Source organism: Cryptomeria japonica, chromosome 3 (assembly GCF_030272615.1).
Source record: "Cryptomeria japonica chromosome 3, Sugi_1.0, whole genome shotgun sequence".
In the NCBI taxonomy this organism is placed as follows: Eukaryota; Viridiplantae; Streptophyta; class Pinopsida; order Cupressales; family Cupressaceae; genus Cryptomeria; species Cryptomeria japonica.
In genome coordinates, this window is record NC_081407.1 from 90057259 (window position 1) to 90080098 (window position 22840).

A 22840-nucleotide genomic window follows, 5' to 3' on the forward strand; every position below is an offset into this window, starting at 1 on the left:
TTAATTTCTATATAAAGTAGCATCAACTAAAGGAGTATTCATATCAAGCATTAACTTTGTTCCTAATAAACATGGAGTAGAAACATGATTAGCATCATTCAATTTAAACTTGTCTAAAAGATCTTGAGCATATTTACTTTGAGATAGAAAAATACCATTACTTGTTTGCCAAATTTGCATTTCCAAAAATAATGTAAAAGTCCTAAATCAGTCATTTGAAATTTTTGATTGCATTGAAACTTAATTTCAAAAATCAAATTGTTGGAACTTGAAGTTAGAATTAAATCACTGATGTATAAAATATTAATCACAATGTCATCTTCACTATGTTTAATATATAAATCTGGATAATTTTTATTTCTAATAAAACCTTGAGAAAGAAATAATGCATTTATCTTAGAATATTATTCCCTAGGAGATTGTTTCAAACCATAAATTTATTTCTTTAACTTGCAAACTAAATGTTCATTACCTTCCTTAACAAAACCAAGTGGTTGAGACATATAAATTTCCTTGTGTAAATCACCATTTAGAAAATAAATTTTAATATCCATTTGATGAATAGGCCAATTCATATTAGAAGTTAAACCAAGAACAAGTTTAATAGTGGGAAATTTATCATTAGGAGAAAAGGTTTCATTATAATCTAAGCCTTCAATTTGATAAAAATATCTAGCAACTAATATATAGCTTTAAACTTAGTAACTTCATTATTTGCATTCAACTTGGTTTTATATAATCAATTACAAGAAACAATATTTTTACCTTGAGGTAAAATAACTAGATCCCAAGTTTGACTAGCAAGAAAAGTATCATATTCTTCTCACATATATTTTTGCTAATGAGGTTGAGTTTTAGCTTGATCAAAAGAATTAGGATAATTTAAATTCATAATAGTAGACTTCAAAGCATAATTGCGATAGTTTATTCTTCTAACCTTAAGTTTATCTATTCTAGCTAATTAATCATCACTTTCTTGAATCAATGTCTTAAACCATTTAGGCTTCCTTTTAGAAGTAATAGAATCATCACTAGAAGAAGAATCATTAGGAGTAGAATTATCATGATCATCATCACAATCACTTTTAGAAATAGATGCATTAGGAGTAGGATTGAGAGAAGGAGGTTTCTCCTGCACAATCACAACCTTACTTTCAACAAATTCATTATCCTGCACATTAGAACAATCATGAATACCAGTTTCAGCAATACAAACATCTCTAGAAAATTTAACTTTGTTAGTGATAGGATTGTAAACTCTATATGCTTTATAATGTTCATCATAACAAACAAATATATAAGGAGAAGATTTATAATCTAATTTGTGTCTCTTTTGTTTAGGTTTATGAACATAAGCAATGGAACCAAAAATCTTTAAATGCTTTAAATTGGGCTTTCTACTAGACCAAGCTTCTTGAGGAGTTATATCCTTTAAGGCTTTGGTAGGTGTTCTATTAATCAAATAAGTAGCACAAGTCATAGCTTCAACTCAAAATTTATAATGCATATTTTTAGCATGCAATAAACATCTAGCCATTTCAACAATGGTTCTATGCTTCCTTTCTACTACACCATTTTGTTGAGGTGTATAGGGAATAGTAAGCACATGTTTAATACCAAAAGATTTGAAATAAACATTAAATGCATTATTAACATATTCCTTACCATTATCAATTCTAAGCATTTTAATCTTTAAACGAGATTGCCTGTCAACAAACATATGAAATTCATTAAAAACTTTCAAGAACATGATCCTTGCTCTGAAAGAAATAGATCCAAGTTCTCTTGGAAAAATCATGAACAAATGTAAGTACAAGTGCATACCTTGATCCTTGGATGGAGGTATTCTCCATGGGTCCCAAAAGGTCACTATGAAGGAGGTGCAATTTATGATTTGCCCTCCATGATTGACCATGAGGAAAGGGCTCCCTATGCATCTTACCACTCATGCATCTTGTGCAAATAATTTTAGAAGGAACAATGCTAGGCAATCCATCTACCATATTTTCTTTTTGCATCAAGGCAATAATATTAGAATTTATGTGGCCAAGTCTTTCATGCCAAACATTAAAATCAATCGCAGTAAGCAAAGAATACTTTGAATGAGAAAACTCATTAAATTTGAATAAGTTATCATTGTCTATTTTAGCATTAGCAATAACTTTGTTATGCTTTGGATCAATGATATAACACATATTCTTATATAATTCAATCTTATAATCTTGACAAAGGTTAGCAACAGAAAGAAAATTTGATTTTAATTTAGGAACATAAAGAACATCACACAATTTATCATTAAGAACATTGACATCACCAATAGCTTCTACTTTACAAGTATAATTGTTAGCAAGTTGAACAAGAATATTTGAAGTATCAGGATGCATAGAATCAAAAATTTCTTTATGAGAAGTAACATGTTGAGATGCACCAAAATTAATAATCCATTCAAGAGGCTTTGAAACATTGCAACTACAAATAAATGCATGATGAGATGAATTACCATTATTATTACCTTTCTTCCGATTAGACTCATGATGTTGATTATTTTGATTATATTGATTCATGGGCTTTTTACCATTTTGTTTCTTAAAATAATTATTAGTTACACGACCATCCTTACCACAATACATACAATGGGGTCTCTTAGAATAATTATTCTTTTGATTATAATTAGAATTGTTATTATAGTATTTAGAATGAAATTTATTATTAGAATAATGATTATTATGACTATTATTATTGGATTTAAAATGATTATTATGATTTTGATATTTAGACATAGAATCATGTTCACTACTTTTAAGAGTACCAAATTGAATTAATTTAGCTTCCTCTTGACGTAATAAATTATGAAAAGTATCATAAGTTAATTGAGTAGCTAAACTAGTAATAACAAGCTGAGCATGAATATTAGTAATAAATTGCTGAAATTGATGAGGAAGACATTTTTTAAAAATAAGATGATTTAAACGTATATCAGCTAGTTTAACTCCTAAACCAGTTAATTGACTATTAATTAAATCAAACTTTAATAAGAATTCATCCATGGTTTTAAAATCTGTATACCTGACATCTTCGAGTTGATCTTGAAGCTGAATTTTCTGGGATTCATTTGAGCTATAATAAGTTATTTTAAAAATTTCTCATGCTTCATAAGCTTTTGTATAATTTCCAATAAAAACATACAATTCACGAACCATCGAAATACCAATTAAACCAAGTGTTTCCTCATTTTGAGCGTTCCAGCTGTCTTGGTCAGCTTGAGGAGCAGTTGTAGTAGGCTCTGAACTTTTATCAGTTGCAACATCCAAAAGGTGCTTAAAACAAAAAATAAAACAAATATTTGTTTTCCATGAATGATAATTAGTTCTATTTAATTTAATTTTAGGAATTAAAGTAGACATGATAGAAAAATAATGATTAGTAAAAAAAAATTATCCCCTTTAATTAAAAATGAAAAATAACTTTCTTGATTAAAATTAACCAAATTTGATTTGTTAAAAAAAATATTTATCAAAAAATATTATTTTTATATCCTTAATAATATATTTCAATTATTGAAAAAAAATTTTAATTTAATTTAAACAAACTTTATACAAAAAAATTAAATCTTTATTATTAAACAAAAAACTTCATTTATTATAAACTTTTTAAACTAAACTAAACTTTATTTATTAATTGGTTAAAACACTAGGTTCTCACTGTGGAGACCCAGGTTCAACTCCCAATATGGACATCTAAAATGAATTCTAAGTTGTGACTCTTGGCCTTCCATAAAAAATGGGGAAGGTCTAGGGTCAATCTAATCAAACATAATAATAATAATAATAATAATAATAATACTAATACTAATAATAATAATAATAATAATAATAATAATAATTCAAAAATATTGCGGCCTCGACCTATTATCGATCAAATTAAGTCCAAGGGGTTGAGCTTAATTGGTTAAAACACTGGGTTCTCACTGTGGAGACCCAGGTTCAACTCCCAATATGGACATCTAAAATGAATTCTAAGTTGTGACACTTGGCCTTCCATAAAAAATGGGGAAGGTGTAGGGTCAATCTAATCAAACATAATAATAATAATAATAATTCAAAAATACTACGGCCTCGGCCTATTATCGACAATATATTAAGTCCAAGGGGTTGAACTTAATTGGTTAAAACACTAGGTTCTCACTGTGGAGACCCAAGTTCAACTCCCAATATGGACATCTAAAATGAATTCTAAGTTGTGACTCTTGGCCTTCCATAAAAATGGGGAAGGTCTAGGGTCAATCTAATCAAACATAATAATAATAATAATAATAACCCAAGTTCAACTCCCAATATGGACATCTAAAATGAATTCTAAGTTGTGACTCTTGGCCTTCCATAAAAATGGGGAAGATCTAGGGTCAATCTACTCAAACATAATAATAATAATAATAATTTAAAATACTGCAGCTTCGGCCTATTACCGATTAAAATAAATAAATAAATACTGCGGCTTCGGCCTATTACCTACCAAAAATTTAGTCCAAGGGGTTGAGCTTAACTGGTTAAAACACTGGGTTCTTACTATGGAGACCCAAGTTCAATTCCCAATAGGGACATCTAAAATGAATTATAATTGTGACCCTTGGCCTTCCATAAAAATGGGGAAGGTATAGGGTCAATCTAATCAAACATAATAATAATAATTCAAAATACAGCGGCTTTGGCCTATTAACTAAAAAAAAAAAAGAAAAAAGAAATGTATATTAAAATATAAAATCTAAAGTTTATAAATAAAACAAAGGAAAGTTTATAATTTTGATACGTATTGAAACTTTTATTTTAAACAACATTATGAAAGGAAGACACAATAAACAAGAACAAGATACCGAAAAAAGATAATAGATATAAAACTTTAATGTGAATGCAACGAAGTCAAGGTCAAGTTAGACTGAAAAAAGGTGCAAAAATAGAACTATGCAGAGATTAAAAAAATGACACAGAGGTGTTTACAACAAGAATGTTTATTGCAGAGAAAAGTTTTTGTTTATAATGTAGATGCGTTATGTTCTGAGAATAGAAACGAGAACATAAACATAGGTAGAGGTAGAATCAAACAGTTTGATAAGATATATAATAGTGTATAATGATGAAGAAACATTACCAAGAAGATAAGAGAGTAGGAGCACAAATGCAGGATAGCAATGATAAGATTCTGGAGTTAACAAAACACAATGTACAGAGAATCGCACAGAACAATATAATGCATTGCAAAGTATGCCTCTGATTTAAAAATTAATACAATTTTAGTGAAACAAATTTGATTATAATAAACTTTAAAAAACTTTTAATTGAATTGGATTTGAATATGATTCAAAGGACAAAGATTTGAATACAATTCAAAGGACAGAGATCAAAGTTTCAAATTTATACTATTTAAGTTTAATTTCGATTTAGACATAATTAATTTTAACAAATTTAAATAAAAAGATGTAAGATTAAATACAAGAGTCTTATTATAGTACTTGCAGGAAATGTTAGAAAAAAAATAAAATATTTCTTTGAATCAAACATAAATAGTTAGAAAAAAAAAATAGTAATAATTTGCAAGTGAAATAAAATGTTAGAGCTTGCAAATAAATAGAGAGTGTCTTAGTGGAAAGCATTTCAAAACAAGTTATATAAAATAGATTTGGCGGAAAGCATTCCAAAACCAAAAAAATTAAACCAGAAAGAAAAGTTTGGCGGCAAGCCTTCCAAAGCTTAAAACAAATCTTTAAACTAGAAACAAAATGGATTCGACCTGCATGCAAGCTTGTTAACAAGTTTGAAAACAATAATTTAAACTTAAATCAAAACCTGCACAACAAAACGTTAAAGAACAAACTTCTTCTCTTATCTCAAAAAAGTTCCTCCAAGAAAGGTGAGCTCCAAAAAAAAATGGCAACCTTTATCAACTTCCACTTAAACAAGGATTAGTAACCTGCTCTGATACCATGAAAGGAAATATAAGAGAAAGAAAAATAAAAATAAATCCAAGTATGTTGATCGAATAAATATTACCAAACTAGAGAGCAACTTGAGAGCAATCACCCAAAAAATTAAAGAGGAGACACAAGAGCTTTTGAAAGGCGAAAAACAAAGAAAACCCCCTTATGTATTATGAATGAAGGCAAAGCCTAAAGAGAGAGAGAGAGAGAGAGAGAGAGAGAGAGAGAGAGAGAGAGAGAGAGAGAGAGAGAGAGAAGCCTATTACAATGATATCCAAAGTGAATAATAAACGGAGAAGCATCTCTTAAATAGAGATGAGAAGAGGAGATATAAAGTAACTCCCAAATCTATGAATTCCACCATTCATAATATGTGTGTGCAATGTGTCAACATCCTCTTAAGGAGGATAAACTAAAATTTTTTAATAAACAAAAATAAAATAAATGACTTGTCCTTACACATGTACTAGAGGACAAATTACATGTAGGGATTCCAAAGGAATATCCCAAACTAAATACAAATAAATCCAAGCCAAGTAAAGATTAAATATTCTAGCAATAGTAACCAATAGGTTTCACACAAAATAATATTGCTCCTCATCTTAAAAACCTTCTTTAACCTGTTCTCTAAAATACTTACTATGGGAATTATCTACTACTAGAGGCAAACTAGCTGAATGGGGTTATACATTGTGTTTGTCAATGATCTTGATATTTTGAGTTATTCATAATATAATCCTTTTGATTTAATTTAGTTTTTCCTACTCAATAATAATTCCCATCGGCCTGTGATATTACTAGAAAGCTATTCCCAAATTAACTCCCAATCTTGGAACAAACAAAAAAAATCAATCACCACATCTACCATAATCTCTACATCTCCAATAAATTTTATCCCCCATTAATTCTCAATTGATCTTGTTGTGTCTTGATCATTATCTCATTAATATCAATGAGCATTTTTTTATTTTTCACAATATGGCCCAAAAGGTTTGGCATAAAAAATATTATTTTACTCACAAGATAATACTACTCTTGGTGTAGTACTTACACATTACTAGTTTTGGGTCTCTACAAAATGGCAAATCTACCCTCCAAAAGATTCTATAAAGGGTCTTTTTTATTTTTTTTCATTTGTGAACCATTACTGTAACATGTATCAATAGAATATATATATTTTATACATCCATTATTTTACTAAACTTTTTTCATAGGTCCATTGAGCTCCATAATGTTATACATGATGATTTTATTGATTGTTGGAAAGGGGAATTCCCTACACAAATATACACATTATTTTCTTTTTCATCTTCCCTTCAACCTCCCCTTCTTTAACTAATAGTCATTTTTTACTTTATGTCCTTTCCTCCTTTGTTCCCGATAACCTATCTTATTAATTTTGAAGGTTAACTAGCCTATCTCATTTCCTCAAGAAAATTTACTTCTTAGACTTCCTCCAATGCTTCTTCCATTGTTTTCTCCATGTTGCCCATTTGGATCTTAATGTCTTCTCTATTTTTAATATTTAGCCCCTTTTTAACCTCCTTGGTATTTATTTGTTTATGTTTCCCCCATTGATTCCTCCTAATTTAGAGGTATGTTCCTAACTTCCTCTTTTATCCCAAAAATATCTAGTTCTATTTGAAAAGTCATATTTTTATATATGTTCTTATGTTTTTCTTTACAAGTCACACTCCCTATGTTATTCTCCTCCCAAATTTTCTCCTCTATTTGTTTGTACCCATCACTCAATGATGTTTTGTCTTTGGCTTTAGGAGGAAGATCCTTCAAGTGGCCAATATTAATAATTTTATTTTGGTTTTCAAGGCATTTGTCTTTAATATGCCAATATTTTGAACAAGTAGGTTATTAATATATCAACCATTCTAATTATATCTTCTAATCCATGAATCATTAGTTTTTTTGGATTATGATAGACAATGGAAGTTGTTCACACAAATTTAAAAGGACACAAATATACTCACACAATTTTATTTTTGATCTAATTTATTTTCATTTAAAAAAATAATATTTACATCAAGTATTGATATACTCCAATATACTTAGGGGTGAAATTTGGGTTCAAACCCTTGATATGAAAGCTAACCCTATCCATAAGGTAGGGGCCTTATTTCAAGATTTATCCTTTTCATTCTTGGGGTTCAAACTCTATTTTTTTTCCAGTTATTTGTTCAAACCTGCAAACCCATGATTCACCCGCAAGCCAAACACCTATCACACCTAAAGAGAAGAAGCCATGATTAATGCTATGCAACCTTAAGAGATATTAATCCAAAGAGGAATTTGATATTAAGATTATCTTATGAATGAATTGGATAGAGTACAATTGATGAATGATTTGCTTTTATAGAAAGAAAGAGAAACCTAATATAAAATTATAAAACTAAAATTATCTCAAAGACCTAAAAATTATCTCAACTAAGTGAAGCTATTATTAGCCTAAACAAATAAAAGATAAAGAGAACCTAAGTTTAGTATAGGTGAATAAAGTAATTAAAGGACCTAATTAATTAAATAATTAGATAATATCCTAATTACTCCAACATCCCTCCCCCCCTCAGGATTAACTTAGGGATAAGATAAGGAGCTAAAGATGAATGCAAAATACAAGCATGAATAGGTACCAACAAAAAGGCCTAATTAGAGAACCATATAAAAATCAATGCAACTCTCACAAATGGAGAAGAGGCAAGAAACCTAGTGAGAAAAAACTCCCTATAAAAAAGAGAAAAATAAATGAAAAAGAGTATGTGTGACTAAGAATGAAGGAGTCTAAATTTCCCCACAAGTAGTGAATTAGTCCCACAAGTACAATCAATATCCCCCCATAGAAGAGATAAAATGAGGATATTAACCACCCAATGAAGAAGTACCTCTTGTACCAATGATGAGAGCCTAAAGACAACATGATCTGCTGACTATAGATAACATTTCTCCACTTAGAAAGAAACAAGTTCATTGGAGATATGAGAAGCCACTCTCATGAATTGAAAGAAGTAGGAATTCAAATCCAAATAATATATGTCACTGCAAAGTGCTCAAATATTGCTATATCCATGAAAGATGATGATTACACAAACTAATCAAGTACATGCCCAATCAATTCAAGAGGTGACAAATCAAAACTACACAAAAATTGATGAATAAAAAGCTCCATGGGTGATGAGCATGGTTTGACAACACTAATGAAGTTATAAAAAAGAGGGTATTGATGTCCTCAAAATAACCCTCAAGATATGCAATATAAGACTCTACAAACAATGATGACATATCTGTAAGATACAAATCCCAGATAGTTATGTTTGGAAGATCAATGTTGTGCTACATTGGATCAATGGGGGTCATGTAAGAGTCAACACCAATATGATCAAGAGTAACAAAAATGATGAAGATTAAGACGATGCCTCAATATCAGGAATGAGAATTGAGAGACGAGTGTCTAATTCATTGAGCCATGAAAGACTTGCGATATACTCAACCATATCAAAAGTACCATTATCAAAAGTTATATACTATGTATGTGCAATGGGAAATAGACAATATACTACAAGATCCTTTAGAAATAGAGAGATATAAGGGTCTCCATAGATCTCCCAAAGGTTAGTACAAACTATGTGGTTACAATCAATGACCAATACAGTGCACATAATGTCAAAATAAATGTTGGAACCAAGATCACTCCTACAACATGATCATTGATGATCTTCCAAGCATGCTTATCCCTCTCAGAGGTTGGTTGAGGAATGAGTCTGTTGGTGTAAATTATGTCTCATATTTACACTTTACTTAAGTTAAGTTAGGATAATGCATTTTTTGTAGTTTGTATATGAGAAACTTAGAGACGTGTGCATCTAGGGAAGATGGTTGTTGGAGAAATTACACCTTTTATGGTGATATCTTATTATCACATTCTACCTTTAGGGGGTGATCCACCTTTAGTGGAATATTCTATTGTTTCTCTCACCTACCCCTACCTACCCTTGTATCTCATTGGGCAACATGTCATGATTGTGTTCTCTCATGCGTTTCGCTTCTAAGCAGGTGCATCTAGTTTGTATGTAATAATCCAGTTGATTGGATCTTATTGCATTATTGATGAGAATGCAGTTTGTTCTTATCAACATCTATTCTCTCTTACTTTTGTGTTATTCGTTGGCCTCTAGATACTGGTTATTATTGACAATTCCTTAGATAGTATTATAGCTACAGAAAATTCTCACATGTTATCAAAGCCATTAGAGCCATTGGTTTGCCAATTGAGAGAATTTTGGTGTGATTTGGGGTTTTGTATTTTAGAGCTTTCTATTTTAGGTCATTATTGGAGCTTGTTGGGTCAAAATTAAGGTTACCATTGGATTGAGGAGGTTAGAGAAAGTCAGAATCACATTTTGTTTCATCCAAATCCAACACTCGAGGCCAAATCTAGACTCAAATAATCCATCTCCAAACTCTCTACAAGATTGCAACCATTCTAGGTTCCATGCACATTCCAATGGCCTCCTATTTGTAGTTCCTCTAAAATATTGCACAACTATGTGATTCATAAAATATTTTACCATTTTGTAAGATTCAATAATTTCATAAATTTGCAAGAGATTGATCTAGGTATCAAACATGTTAAAATATTAAAAATTACAACCAATGATTTATTGCAAAGACAATATTTTTTAGGGGGAAAATATAGTTTGTATCATTGTCCAATGTTAACTATTGTAGATAGTCATTAGAAAGCAATAAATTTTTGTTTCCTTAAATGTTCAAGAAAACTATGAAGGTGTATTCTCATCCCTAGACATGGAAAACCCAACCAAATAAAGGCCAAAATGCACAAATGCCTCACACATAGCTGCAATATCACTGACACAAATAGAGATAATTCAATTTTATGTTGCTAAATGTTTGGTAAATGACTATTGTTAGCCATTGTAGGGGCTCGCCATTATGTGTGGCTTATTAGTACATATTCCATCAAATTGATTAAAGAATTTCCCTTAGCTTTGCCCTTCAAGAAACACAACACATCATTGGGGAACAGCAATTCACTTCAACATATTAACCTAACATCACTGTGTTACCATCAATTGACATCATAAATTATACACTATACCTTCACTAATTAATTATATTAAATTATTTAATTAGTTGTCCCATTTCATTCAAACTTGAGTATCCCAGCAATCTATTTTCACTCATCTCCTTGACTTGTCCTATTCTCACAATATTCTATCTCCATTAAAAATAAATAGATATCCTCCTTCCATTTTATTATTTAATCGTCCATCAATTTGTCTTCATTCTACACTTCTATATGCTTCTATCTCCCATCTCTATGCAATTTAAAAATATCTCCACCCTCCATTAACTCCATTACATCTTATCCATGTAGTTGTCTTAAGGCTAGCTTGCCTATTCATCAAAAAATCTATATAGACCCCTATTTCAAACTACATCCATCTCAAGAATTGGCAACACGTCCCCTATTTCATGAGGTACCTCAATTTGACAACATGTACCTATTCTAAATTATTTTCACTCATAAATTTTCTTAACATAAAATAAACAATGCAAATAAAATTATATCTTTTAAGCTAACAAATAGAGAAATTAACATGTTTTCAAAATGATAAAAATATTTTAAAACCATAACTAATTATTTAAGTGAATGAAAACTTTTAAAATAGAATTAAAAAACTCTCTTTTAAGTAAATGAAATAAGTCTTAGATAACTCTTATATCTCTTCACACAACGATTTGAATGAAGTAATAGCATGTCGGCAAAGACCACATAAGTAAAAATAATTTGAAATATGTTCTTATAAATGGAAAAGATCAAGTTGGTATTCTAAAAAAACATAAGCAATTTTAGATTGAGACACTTTCTGCTAGAAATCGTAAAAGTGCAAATTTTGACTGACTCACAACTTGCTATATTTGCAATGGGATTTCTGTTTCCTCGTCTTCCAGATGAAATTGGCCGCGAATGCCTGCTGAGGGTGGAGTTGAATTCTCATCACAAACTCAGGTGTGTCTGCAAAAGCTGGAACGCCGAACTGAAAAGCGCCCACTTTTATCAAGAGAGAAAAAGGTTGAAGATTTCCGAGCAACGGATTTGTATGATCCAGAAAATAGACGGGATTTGCAACCGAGTAGCGATATTCGACCCTGAGAAGAACACATGCAAAATTCTTCCGCCCATTCCTACAGAAATTAACGGCATCTCTCACTCCTATTTCGTGAAACAAAAACTGGTTTTGATTACAGATTTGCTTGTCGACTCTACAAAGAGTCGTGTGTGGTTGTATGATTTTATTTGTTCGAAATGGCGACAGGGTGCCAAAATGCCAAGATGGCTGACTAAATTTGTATCCGCGGCTGATGACCACCGGGGACTGATTTATGTGGCTGGAGGTTTCACCAGCTCTTACATTGATGCAAGGTGGCAGATTTATTCTAACCCTGTCCAAAGCGTTTCAGTTTATAATGTGGAGGAGGACAAATGGGATGATCTTCCCGACTTGAACACCTACGTAAGCCGCTCTTGTGGTGCTTTTGCTGAAGGCAAGTTTTATGTAATGAGCACTTCTCTCATCTTTGAGGTATTCGATTCCTACACGCGAAGCTGGACAACTATTTGGAATAGATTCAAGGGTTGGCATCGTTTCATAAGTGCTTTCGGGCGCTTGTATGGCTTGTCTGTTAGGGGATTGATTGAATATGATTATAGCCAAGATAAGCTGAGCATTGTAGGAACTTTTCCAGAGCTGAATTGGGGCCGTTCCATTGACTTTGCTGTGTTGATTAGCAATAAAATCTTTGTGGGCATCTCAGGATTTGATACGTTCGCACCTCAAAGATTTTTTATACTTGAACCTCCAAGTGAGACAGGAGGAACTTTAAAGTTAATTGGCATAGAGCGACCATCGAGCCTCCAGGGTTCTGCTATATGTGCTGCTACTCTCGATCTTTGACTGTTTCGAAGCTTTTATGTGTACGGACACCTCAATAGACACTCATAAGTTACGTTTGCTCTTAAATTAAAAATCTATTATGCCGAGAATTTATTGGTCTATAGGTTATATATTTTTAATTCGAGAAGTTTACTTTTTATGTTTGAAGTTTGTCCTATATTAATATTAATATTAATATTAATATTAGAACAAAAATATTAGAGTTCGCTACACCAACAAGAAGTTTTACATCAGATCTATACCATTATAGACAAAATTATAGGTCTGAAAGAAGACTTTATTCCCAATTTCCCAGCAGCAAAACTATAATCTAGTTTATCACGATCATAAGATTCAAAAAGTGGTTCAGCGTGGACTTCATGCATCAAGTATGTAATCGCCTGTTCAAATCTTTTCTTAAAAGTAACCTGTGTATACTTTTTCTTTTTCGCTTTGTGATGAATACCCAATGGTCAGTGGAAATAGAGACTGTTTAACACTTTGATTATTGAAATAGAGATATGTGGAAATGGGAAGCAAAGGCCCTGGTTCCTGGTGGTGCAAATTATCCAAAATTAACCTGGATTTGTCGTGCCTTGAACCTGGACGGTCATTTTGTTTTGCATCAACAATTACTATTTCTACCTATTACATCTAAATTGCTTGGAAGCCCAAGAAAAACTATCATCACAATAGTTACATTGATTAAATTTTAGACTTTTTAGAATAAGTGAACATGCATATACAAAACGATACTTGGAGTGTCTATTGGAACTACAAAATGACATCAAACTAGAGACATGACTTGTTTCTAACATTTTTCACCAATGGAATCTTTATGACCTTGCTTGATAGCCTCTACTTTAAAATCCTTAGGTCCTGGTATATGGAACTTGATGTCTGAAATGAAGTTGCAGGAATGAATTTGAAGAATTCTTGGAGTTAGACAAAAAAGACCAAAAATTGCCAATTGGGGTTTAAAACCAAAATTGCATAGAACATGGCTCAACACATATAAGTCGTAGGTATAACCACGATCTACACAAGTGTGTGAATTTCGTGTAAATCGAGTTTACAATCTCAATTTACATTTAAGTGAATACGTGTAGTACAAAGGTGTAGTTCGGACTTGTAAGTCCAAACTGCACTTATGAGTGGTATTATTACTAGTGATAAGGTGTAGATTGGATTTATAAAAGTAAACTACACCTAAGAAATGTCATACAAGGAAAGTATAGTTCGGGTTTACAAACCCGATCTACACTTATGCATATGATTGACAAAATGATGTACTGGTGTAAGTCGGGTTAATAAACCTCAACTATGCCTCTAATGCAAACAAAGGTAGGACAAGTGTAGGTCGAGTTTATAAACCCAAACTACGCCTAAGACGTGGCATCCAAACACTATAGTTCAGGTTGTGTAAAATTGACCTACACCTTACGTGATTTTTTCAAATGGTTTTGAAGTGGTAGAAATTAGGGTTACAAACTTGATTTACATCTGACTATGAAATTTGAAGGGAAGTGCAATTCGGGTTTTAAACTCAAATTACACTTGTGCACAAAAGAGGTCTAATTCAGCTTTATAACCCCAAATTACACTAAAACACAAAAACTAACTTAAACTACCTAAAAAAATAGACTAGAACCTTAGAATCATGAATCGAGAGTGCTAAATCACACATGAGGGGGAATAATGGGTGGCTGCACAAGAAGTTGAGTCACACTTTTGGGCAAAAAGTGGAAGTGTTTTCTCTGTTTTTCAAAATTTCTATTGATTGATGTCAAAATTTGAGGCACTTAAAGATTGAATCTCTAAAAACTTTAGTAAAAGAAAATGTAGTGCTCGGAGTCTACTTTTCAAATATGTAATTTATTTCAATACCTACATGGTATAAATTGCATTTTAGTAGGCATGTTTAAAAACCACTTTTTCAAATTCCCTATTTGAGGACTATACCACACATGTGTATGACCACCATTTTTAACGTAAATAAATGAATTTTTGCAAATCCTTTTGGGATACAATACCTAAGACACCAAATATTGATAAGATTTTTTTTTCTTAATTTTTATTGAATATATTTTTTTATTAATTTTTAATTGACAATAAAGTACATTTTCAACACATCGAGTGTACGACCACCATAATTTGATGGAAAATTCATATTTTTAATTTTCTTTTTAATCTTCAAAATAATTGTATGCAGATTGATGTCATATAATTTATTTTTCTAAAAACCTAAAAACAAAAAAGTTATCAAAGTTTTACTGAACCTCAGTATTTTAGGTTTAGGTACCACTCTTGATTAATAAATAATAAAAAAATGGTAAAATTAATCTTATCACTATTAAATTTACATTTTTGAAATCAAGACAATGAGAACTCTAATGGGTTTTCGTTTCATCAAAAAATTCAATCAGGAAGGCCCTCAAAAAATTAGGCCAAGGTAGAAATCTGATATTCTTTTGCCTTAACCATGTTTTTGGAGGTCCAAGAATAGGCTTGGTCCCATCAAGCCTAACCCGAAGCCAAAACCAAGGCAAAGGGGTGTTTTCCACTCCACCTTTTATTAAATGAAAGCCTATTATTGGAAATTCAAAAAATGGGCGCTCATTTTGCTTTATACCATTAAAAGTGAAACGAGCACCCATTTTTTTGAAACGTGTACTTGATTTAAAAACGGGCACCCGTTTCATTCAAATAATGAGCAGCTATTTATTAAAAGATCCGTTGGGCAAAAAATTGGCCCACAAGGACAAATTTAAGCACCCGTTTCATTCAAATAATGAGCAGCTATTTATTAAAAGATCCGTTGGGCAAAAAATTGGCCCACAAGGACAAATTTAAATGATTGAATGATTATAGGTTTGATCTGCAGAGAGAATATTTTGTTAAATAATTATCTTTTCTTGTCTTGTTATCAATTTGACAAGGAGATCGATTCGAATTCAAATTTTGGTGCAGCCATGGGATCAAATCAACATAGAAAGAGGCAAAGGAAGGTTCTGGTAGCTGAAGACATTGCAGCAAATAGAGAGGAGGAAAAATGTCAACGAGAAAGAAGAGAAAGAATTAAACAATTGAACAATGTTGGAGCTTCAAGTTCAACAATCATTTCAGAAGAGGAGAACATCGAGGACACCATAAATGTTGAAGAAGGAAACACAATAGAACCAAATTTAGGCGCATCTTCTAATCCATTATTGGATACTGGTATGTCTTCACAGCCCCATGTTTATTCTTATGAACAAATTGGTGATTTAGTAGAAGCAGGTTACTCATTAAATCAAACCCCAAATGAAAGTAAAACTCAAATTGAAACTAAAATTGAAACCAAAGTTGAAACCCCAATTGAAATTGAAAATCAACCAGCAATTGAAATCAATAATTTGGAAGTAGAAATGGAAACACCAATTGAGAAAGAAACATGTTTGAATGATAATTGAATGAATGAATATTTTAAAATTAAAAGTGATGTTCTAGACAATCTTCTTGGCTTGGTTTCCTAGAGACAGATTAGGACATATGCAAATAGATTATTTAGACAATTTTTTTTATAATAAGAAATTTGGGTTTCAATGTCAATTAATGTTTCAACTAAATAAAATGACTAAAATGCAAAAAGTGATAAAGAAGTTAGGCTTTTATGTCAAACCCAAGAAGAAGGACGAGTCTTTAAAACAAGTTGTATCAACTGTTGCTAGCACCTTTGATACAATCAGAAATAAAAGTCATTCTAAAGATAGGAATACGACACGACAAGCAATAACAACAACTTTAGTAAGCAAAATAACTTCTGATAAAATAATTATGACTAACGTAAGTGGATATCTTAATATTCATCGTAAAACTTTGTCAAGAGCTGTAAAGAGAAGAGTTAACTTTAAAAGTGACCCGACAAACAATTCGTGGACTTTTAGTGGTAGACTACCAAGGTCTGATATGAAACTTACTGGTGAAGTCAAAACTTTGATTGAAACATTTTGGCATGATAATATGAGAGTATCACCTAATGCTTCTTAAATTAAGAGTTGGGTCAAAAATCGTGATCCACATCCAAAACACCTTTTGGACATGAATCAAACTGAATTGTACAAAAAAAAATGGATGATAAGGTGTTAACTATTAGCATTAGTCAAAGATCTTTTGAAAAGTGTAAACCTTGGTATGTTCAGATTGACAAGGAAAGAGTCACATGTTGCAAAACTCATGTTCAGTTTTGTTACCATTATGATGTATTTCGATATATACGTGTTACCATGCATAGTAAAGGAATGTTGCAATAATGTGTTATAAATATACCACTTGAAACTATAAAAGAGTTTATATCAAGTTTTTTTTGCAACCCACCGAATGAGCCATATTTTCTTTTTAATGTATGTGTTTCTGGTGTATGTGATATATGTGCAATCTTGCATTGTTGGATGAATGTTTGCATGAAAATCTTTCAATTGATTTTGGACAACAATTAGTTGATGTAAAAATATTTAAAACTACTGAGTATCCATTGAAGGATGGAAAGGTTGGAAGACAGTGCGATCTAATTACTAAAAAATTTAGTGTTCACACATTTATGAATGAATTTAAGAGTAATATCATACCTAAATATGTTAAACACTCTCAAAATGCTAGATGACTCGATGGTTAGTTTCGAATATGTAATACATTTCCTATTGGTAGTATACTTTCGCTCGTTGACTTTGTAGAGAACTACACGCTTGCACCACAAGATGAGGTCCAATCACAATATTATAATTCAGTGCAAGTAGCAATTTTTGTTCATATTGTCTATAAACATGCACCCGATAGGGGTAAGTGCACCAAGATGGTGAACAAAAAGGGGGGTATAAGTGGCCAATTTTTTTTCTTCTGAAAACAGGTAAACCTGAACTTCAAAGATATATTTGAAGGTCATGCACTCAAAACTAGGAGTTGAGAAAAGAATAAGAATTTTAGTACTCTGAATCTAGTTTATAAACTACTATTTTTTTAAAAAATTGGATAATATTAAGAGGGTCAAACCTCTCTCGCACGAAAAACTATTCCTGATTTTTTCAAAAAAACATAACATAGCTGTTTTCATGCGCTGCACAAAATATATAATTAGATTTAGTATTTTGCAAAAACCTTTGGTAGGATGATAGGTAAGATTGAGATCTATAAGTTTTGTATGTTTTTATAATTTTTCGTTGAGTATCTTTTTTTTTATGATTTTTTGAAGTGACCGCATCCTGAAAATTTGGTACTTGTTCGTGCACTGGGCATAACTTGCATCAAAATAATCGAAAATGATTTTTTTTTTTTTAATTGTATAGAATCTAGTGTATAACAATAATATGTAATTTATTTTGAATTTGTTCAAGTATATCAAAAGTTATTAAAAAAATAGTAGACATATGTTTGTGAGGACTGTCAACGGACTGGTAAAGAAAATTAAAGTTTACTATGCTAATGTTGTCTAAAAATAGAAAAATTTATATGGTCAGAAAGATGAGAAGACATGTGAGATTATGGTGGTAATTCTAGAGATACCCACTTGATCATTTGTAAACCTGATGATGATGAAGTCGATAAATCATGTTGGAAGATGAAAAGGCATGTAAAGGGACAAAAATGGAGGGAAAATGGGTTTGCAAGCCTTAGGGTCATTTTCCAACCCTCTTACCAAGCCAAAACCCGCACGGGTTCTGATGTGCAAGATAACCCGCTCGGGTTTTTGAAAAACAAAAAGTACCATTCATAGTTCTACATAACCCGTAGAACTAAAACCAACATTTTGAGTTTCACAAAACCCGTACGGGTTATGAAAAACCATAATTTTGAGTTTCACAAAACCAGTACGGGTTATGAAAAACATCATTTTGAGTTTCACAAAACCCATACGGGTTATGAAAAACCATAATTTTGATTTTCACAAAACCAGTACGGGTTATGATAAACATCATTTTGAATTTCACAAAACCCATACGGTTTATAAAGACATCAAAATGTATGCTTGTAAACTTAGCATATACTACACATATGTATAGACATACATATATAATATGTGTTTATGTATGTATATATGCATATCTATAATTATATATACACATATTTATATAGATATATGTATATATGTTTGTATACATGCATGTCTCTCTTCTTTTCCTCTCTCTCATCTTCCTTCCCCCATCACCATCTCTGTCTATTCTAAGCCCTAATTATCCTCCTTGACTTCTATCTCATCTCTCTCCCCCTCACACTTCTCTCTATGCCAATTCTCTCATCCTCTTCTCCTTCTCGTTCTCTCTCTCTCTCTCTCTCTCTCTCTCTCTCTCTCTCTCTCTCTCTCTATTTCGAGCCCTAATTATCCTCCTTGACTTCTATCTTATCTCTCTCCCCCACACACTTCTCTCTTTGCCGAGTCTCTCACCCTCTTCTCCTTCTCATTCTCTCTCTATCTCATCTCTCTCTCTCTCTCTCTCACATTATCCTTTCCTATTATCACCCTCTCTCCCTTCTCTCTCTTTCTCTCCCACTACCTCTTCCTCTCCCCCCTCTCCCTCCCCCTCTCGTTATCTTATCCTATTCTCTCTCCTCCTCCCCCTCTCTTGAACCTATTCTCTCTCTCTCTCTCTCTCTCTCTCTCTCTCTCTCTCTCTCTCTCTCTCTCTCTCTCTCTCTCTCTCTTTCTTAATCCTATTCTCACCCTCTCTCCCTTCTCTTTCTTTCCCAATCTCTCTCCCTCTCTTCCTATCTCCTTCTCTCTTTGTCTCTAACTCTCTCTCCCTCCCCCTTTCCTTATCCTATTCTATCCCTATCTTCCTACCCCCTACTCTCTCTCTCTCTCTAACTCTCTCTCCCTCCCCCTCTCCCTATCCTATTCTCTCCTTCTCTTCCTATCCCATTCTCTCTCTCTCTCTCTCTCTCTCTCTCTCTCTCTCTCTCTCTCTCTCTCTCTCTCTCTCTCTCTAATTCTCTTCCCCTACCCCTCTCCTTATACTATTCTATCCCTCTCTTCCTACCCTCTCTCTCTCTCTCTCAATCCTATTCTCACCCTCTCTCCCTTCTCTTTCTTTCCCTATCTCTCTCCCTCTCTTCCTATCCCCTTCTCTCTCTCTCTCTCTCTCTCTCTCTCTCTCTCTCTCTCTCTCTCCCCCACTCTTAATCCTATTCTCACCCTCTCTCCCTCCTTTTCAAAATCTCCCTCTCTCTCCCCCTCTGCTTTTTTGTATCTCCCTCTCTCTCCCTCTCCCTCCATACCTCTCTCTCTCTCTCTCTCTCTCTCTCTCCCTCTCATCCTATCCCCTATTTTCTCTCTTACCCTCTCTCTCTCTCTCTCTCTCTCTCTCTCTCTCTCTCTCTCTCTCTCTCTCTCCCCCTACCCCTCTCCTTATACTATTCTATCCCTCTCTTCCTACCCCCTACTCTCTCTCTCTCTCTCTCTCTCTCTCTCTCTCTCTCTCTCTCTCTCTCTCTCTCTCTCTCCCTTCTCTCTCTGTCTCTCTATCTCTCTGTCTGTCTGTCTGTCTGTCTGTCTCATAATCCTATTCTTACCCTCCCTTCCTTCTCTTTCTTTCCCTATCTCTCTCCCTCTCTTCCTATCCCCTTCTCTCTTTACCTCTAACTCTCTCTCCCTCCCCCCCCCTCTCTCTCTCCCATTCTTAATCCTATTTTCACCCTCTCTCCCTCCTTTTCCAAATCTCCCTCTCTCCCCCTCTACTTTTCCGAATCTCCCTCTCTCTCCCTCTCCCTCCATACCTCTCTCTCTCTCTCTCTCTCTCTCTCTCTCTCTCTCTCTCTCTCTCCCCCACTTCCTATTTGGTTCCTAGTTTTATATAACCCGTACGGGTTATGCAAAACTAAGACAAAAAAGTTTTGCATAACCCGTAGGTTTCAAAAAAGTATAATGTCTCTCAAAACCCATACGGGTTTTGAGGAAATTTTCATTTTTTATTATAAAATATAATGTTGCTCAAAACCAGTACGGGTTTTGAGGAACTTTTCCTTTTTATTATAAAATATAATGTTCCTCAAAACCAATACGGGTTTTGAGGAACTTTTGATTTTTTATTATAAAATATAATGTTCCTCGAAACCAGTACGGGTTTTGAGGAACTTCTGATTTTTTACTATCAAATATAATGTTCCTCTAAACCCAGATGGGTTTTGAGGAACTTTTGATTTTTTATTATAAAATATAATGTTCCTTAAAACCCGTACGGGTTTTGAGGAACTTTTTGTTTTTTAATTGTTTTTGGCTAGGCTTGGTGTTACCAAGCCTAGCACGTTTTTGAATTTCCTGAACATGCATGAGTTGTGAAAAATTTCATTTTTTTTGCATGTGGCCACTTTTTTGTTCACCATCTTGGTGCACTTACCCATAGTATAGAAGAAGATAGTTAAATTTTGAGAGAGTACCATTTCTATATGAGTGATAATAAATTACACTTATCAAAGTTTGTCCAGTATTGCTTCAAGATAAATAATGAGAATTTGAGGGAGAGAGAAATTCAGATGACACAATATCTAATATGGTCAGATAATTGTACAGGATAATTAAATAATGTTAGAATGTTTTATTAGTTGAGTAGGATACATAAGAAAACTAATATCGAACACATGTGGATTTTTTTTGAGGCTGGACACGGGAAAGGAGAGCATGATGGTTCCGGTGCATGTGTTAAGAGAGCCCTTTGTAGAGAGAATCTCAAATCCGAGGAAAAATCTAAATTTAAAAATGCAAGTACAATTGTGGATTGGTGTAGTGCAACTTTATCCATAGGATCAAGTCAGAAATCTACAATCAGACGTTTCTTTTGGCTAGTTGAAGAGGAGAATACCCTTCCAAGATATGATTGTGATACAATCAATGGGTCAGCTAGATGGAATTCATTTAAGAGTTCTAATTTCAACACTTGGACTATATGGACTAGGGAGCTTTCTTTTTTTTGTCAATTTTGTGTTGCAGGTGAATGGGAAGAATGCGAGAATATGGAATGGGTTGAAGAATGGCAACAAAAACCCTTAACACATAATGAGACACAATATCAAGATGTTAGAAGAAATGAAGACCCAGATCATGCATTTGCATCAAAATATTATGATCGTGTTTCAGACCTCATACAACCTGGTAATTTAATTCAATTTCTTGTTTATAATTTTAAATTATATTATTTATGTATTGTCATATAATTTATGATTGTATTTGAATTATAAATTCTAATAGGTTTTATTTCTACATGTACTTAATTTTGTTTTCCAAGACATGTGTATGTTGTTTCACTTGAGGATAATGATGAGCAGACTGAGTAATGGCTAGCTTGATGTGTAGAACCTAAGAAAAAATTGATATGTCATCAAGTAGATGATGATAGTTTTTAGTATCTAGTTGGGTCTGTTGTGGTAGTTGGCACATGGATACACAAATACCTAACAAGAAGGAATGGCTTACAAGCTTATGAAGACTAATTAGAAAAGAAGATTATACACTATTCTCATTTGGTGGTGGCAACAAACATCAAATTAGAAAGATACAAAGGGAGACCTGCTAATAAGGTATTATGGACACTTTCAATGGAAGAGCATGAGTCAATCATAGAAGTATTGCACAAGAGAGAGGATGCAAATGGTACATTGGGTTGAATCAAATTTATCTATGTAAGTTTGTGTTAATTGTGTGAACTTTTTATATGTAACTTTCTATATGTATATGTCTTCTTTATTCTTATTCATGCAACTAGTTAATTTGGTGTTCAGGTGTCAAGTACAACTTTATGTGACATGGATGACACTGAACTTGTGCATTTTACAACTTTTGGCTAATCAAAGTTGTAATACTAGGTGAGTGCAATTCTTTTATTGTTGTTATATGGTGATACAAGATGAGGTCCTAGAATTCAATTTAATTATGATT

At 32.6% G+C, this 22840-nt stretch overlaps 1 protein-coding gene across 1 annotated transcript; it reads left to right on the forward strand.

Annotated features, from left to right (window-relative positions):
• Positions 1–11928: 11928 nt before the first annotated feature.
• Positions 11929–12960, forward strand: LOC131873974 (F-box/kelch-repeat protein At1g80440-like). Its single transcript, XM_059217167.1, has one exon. The coding sequence runs from the start codon at positions 11929–11931 to the stop codon at positions 12958–12960; it is 1032 nt and encodes a 343-aa protein (XP_059073150.1).
• The last annotated feature ends 9880 nt before the right edge of the window (positions 12961–22840 follow it).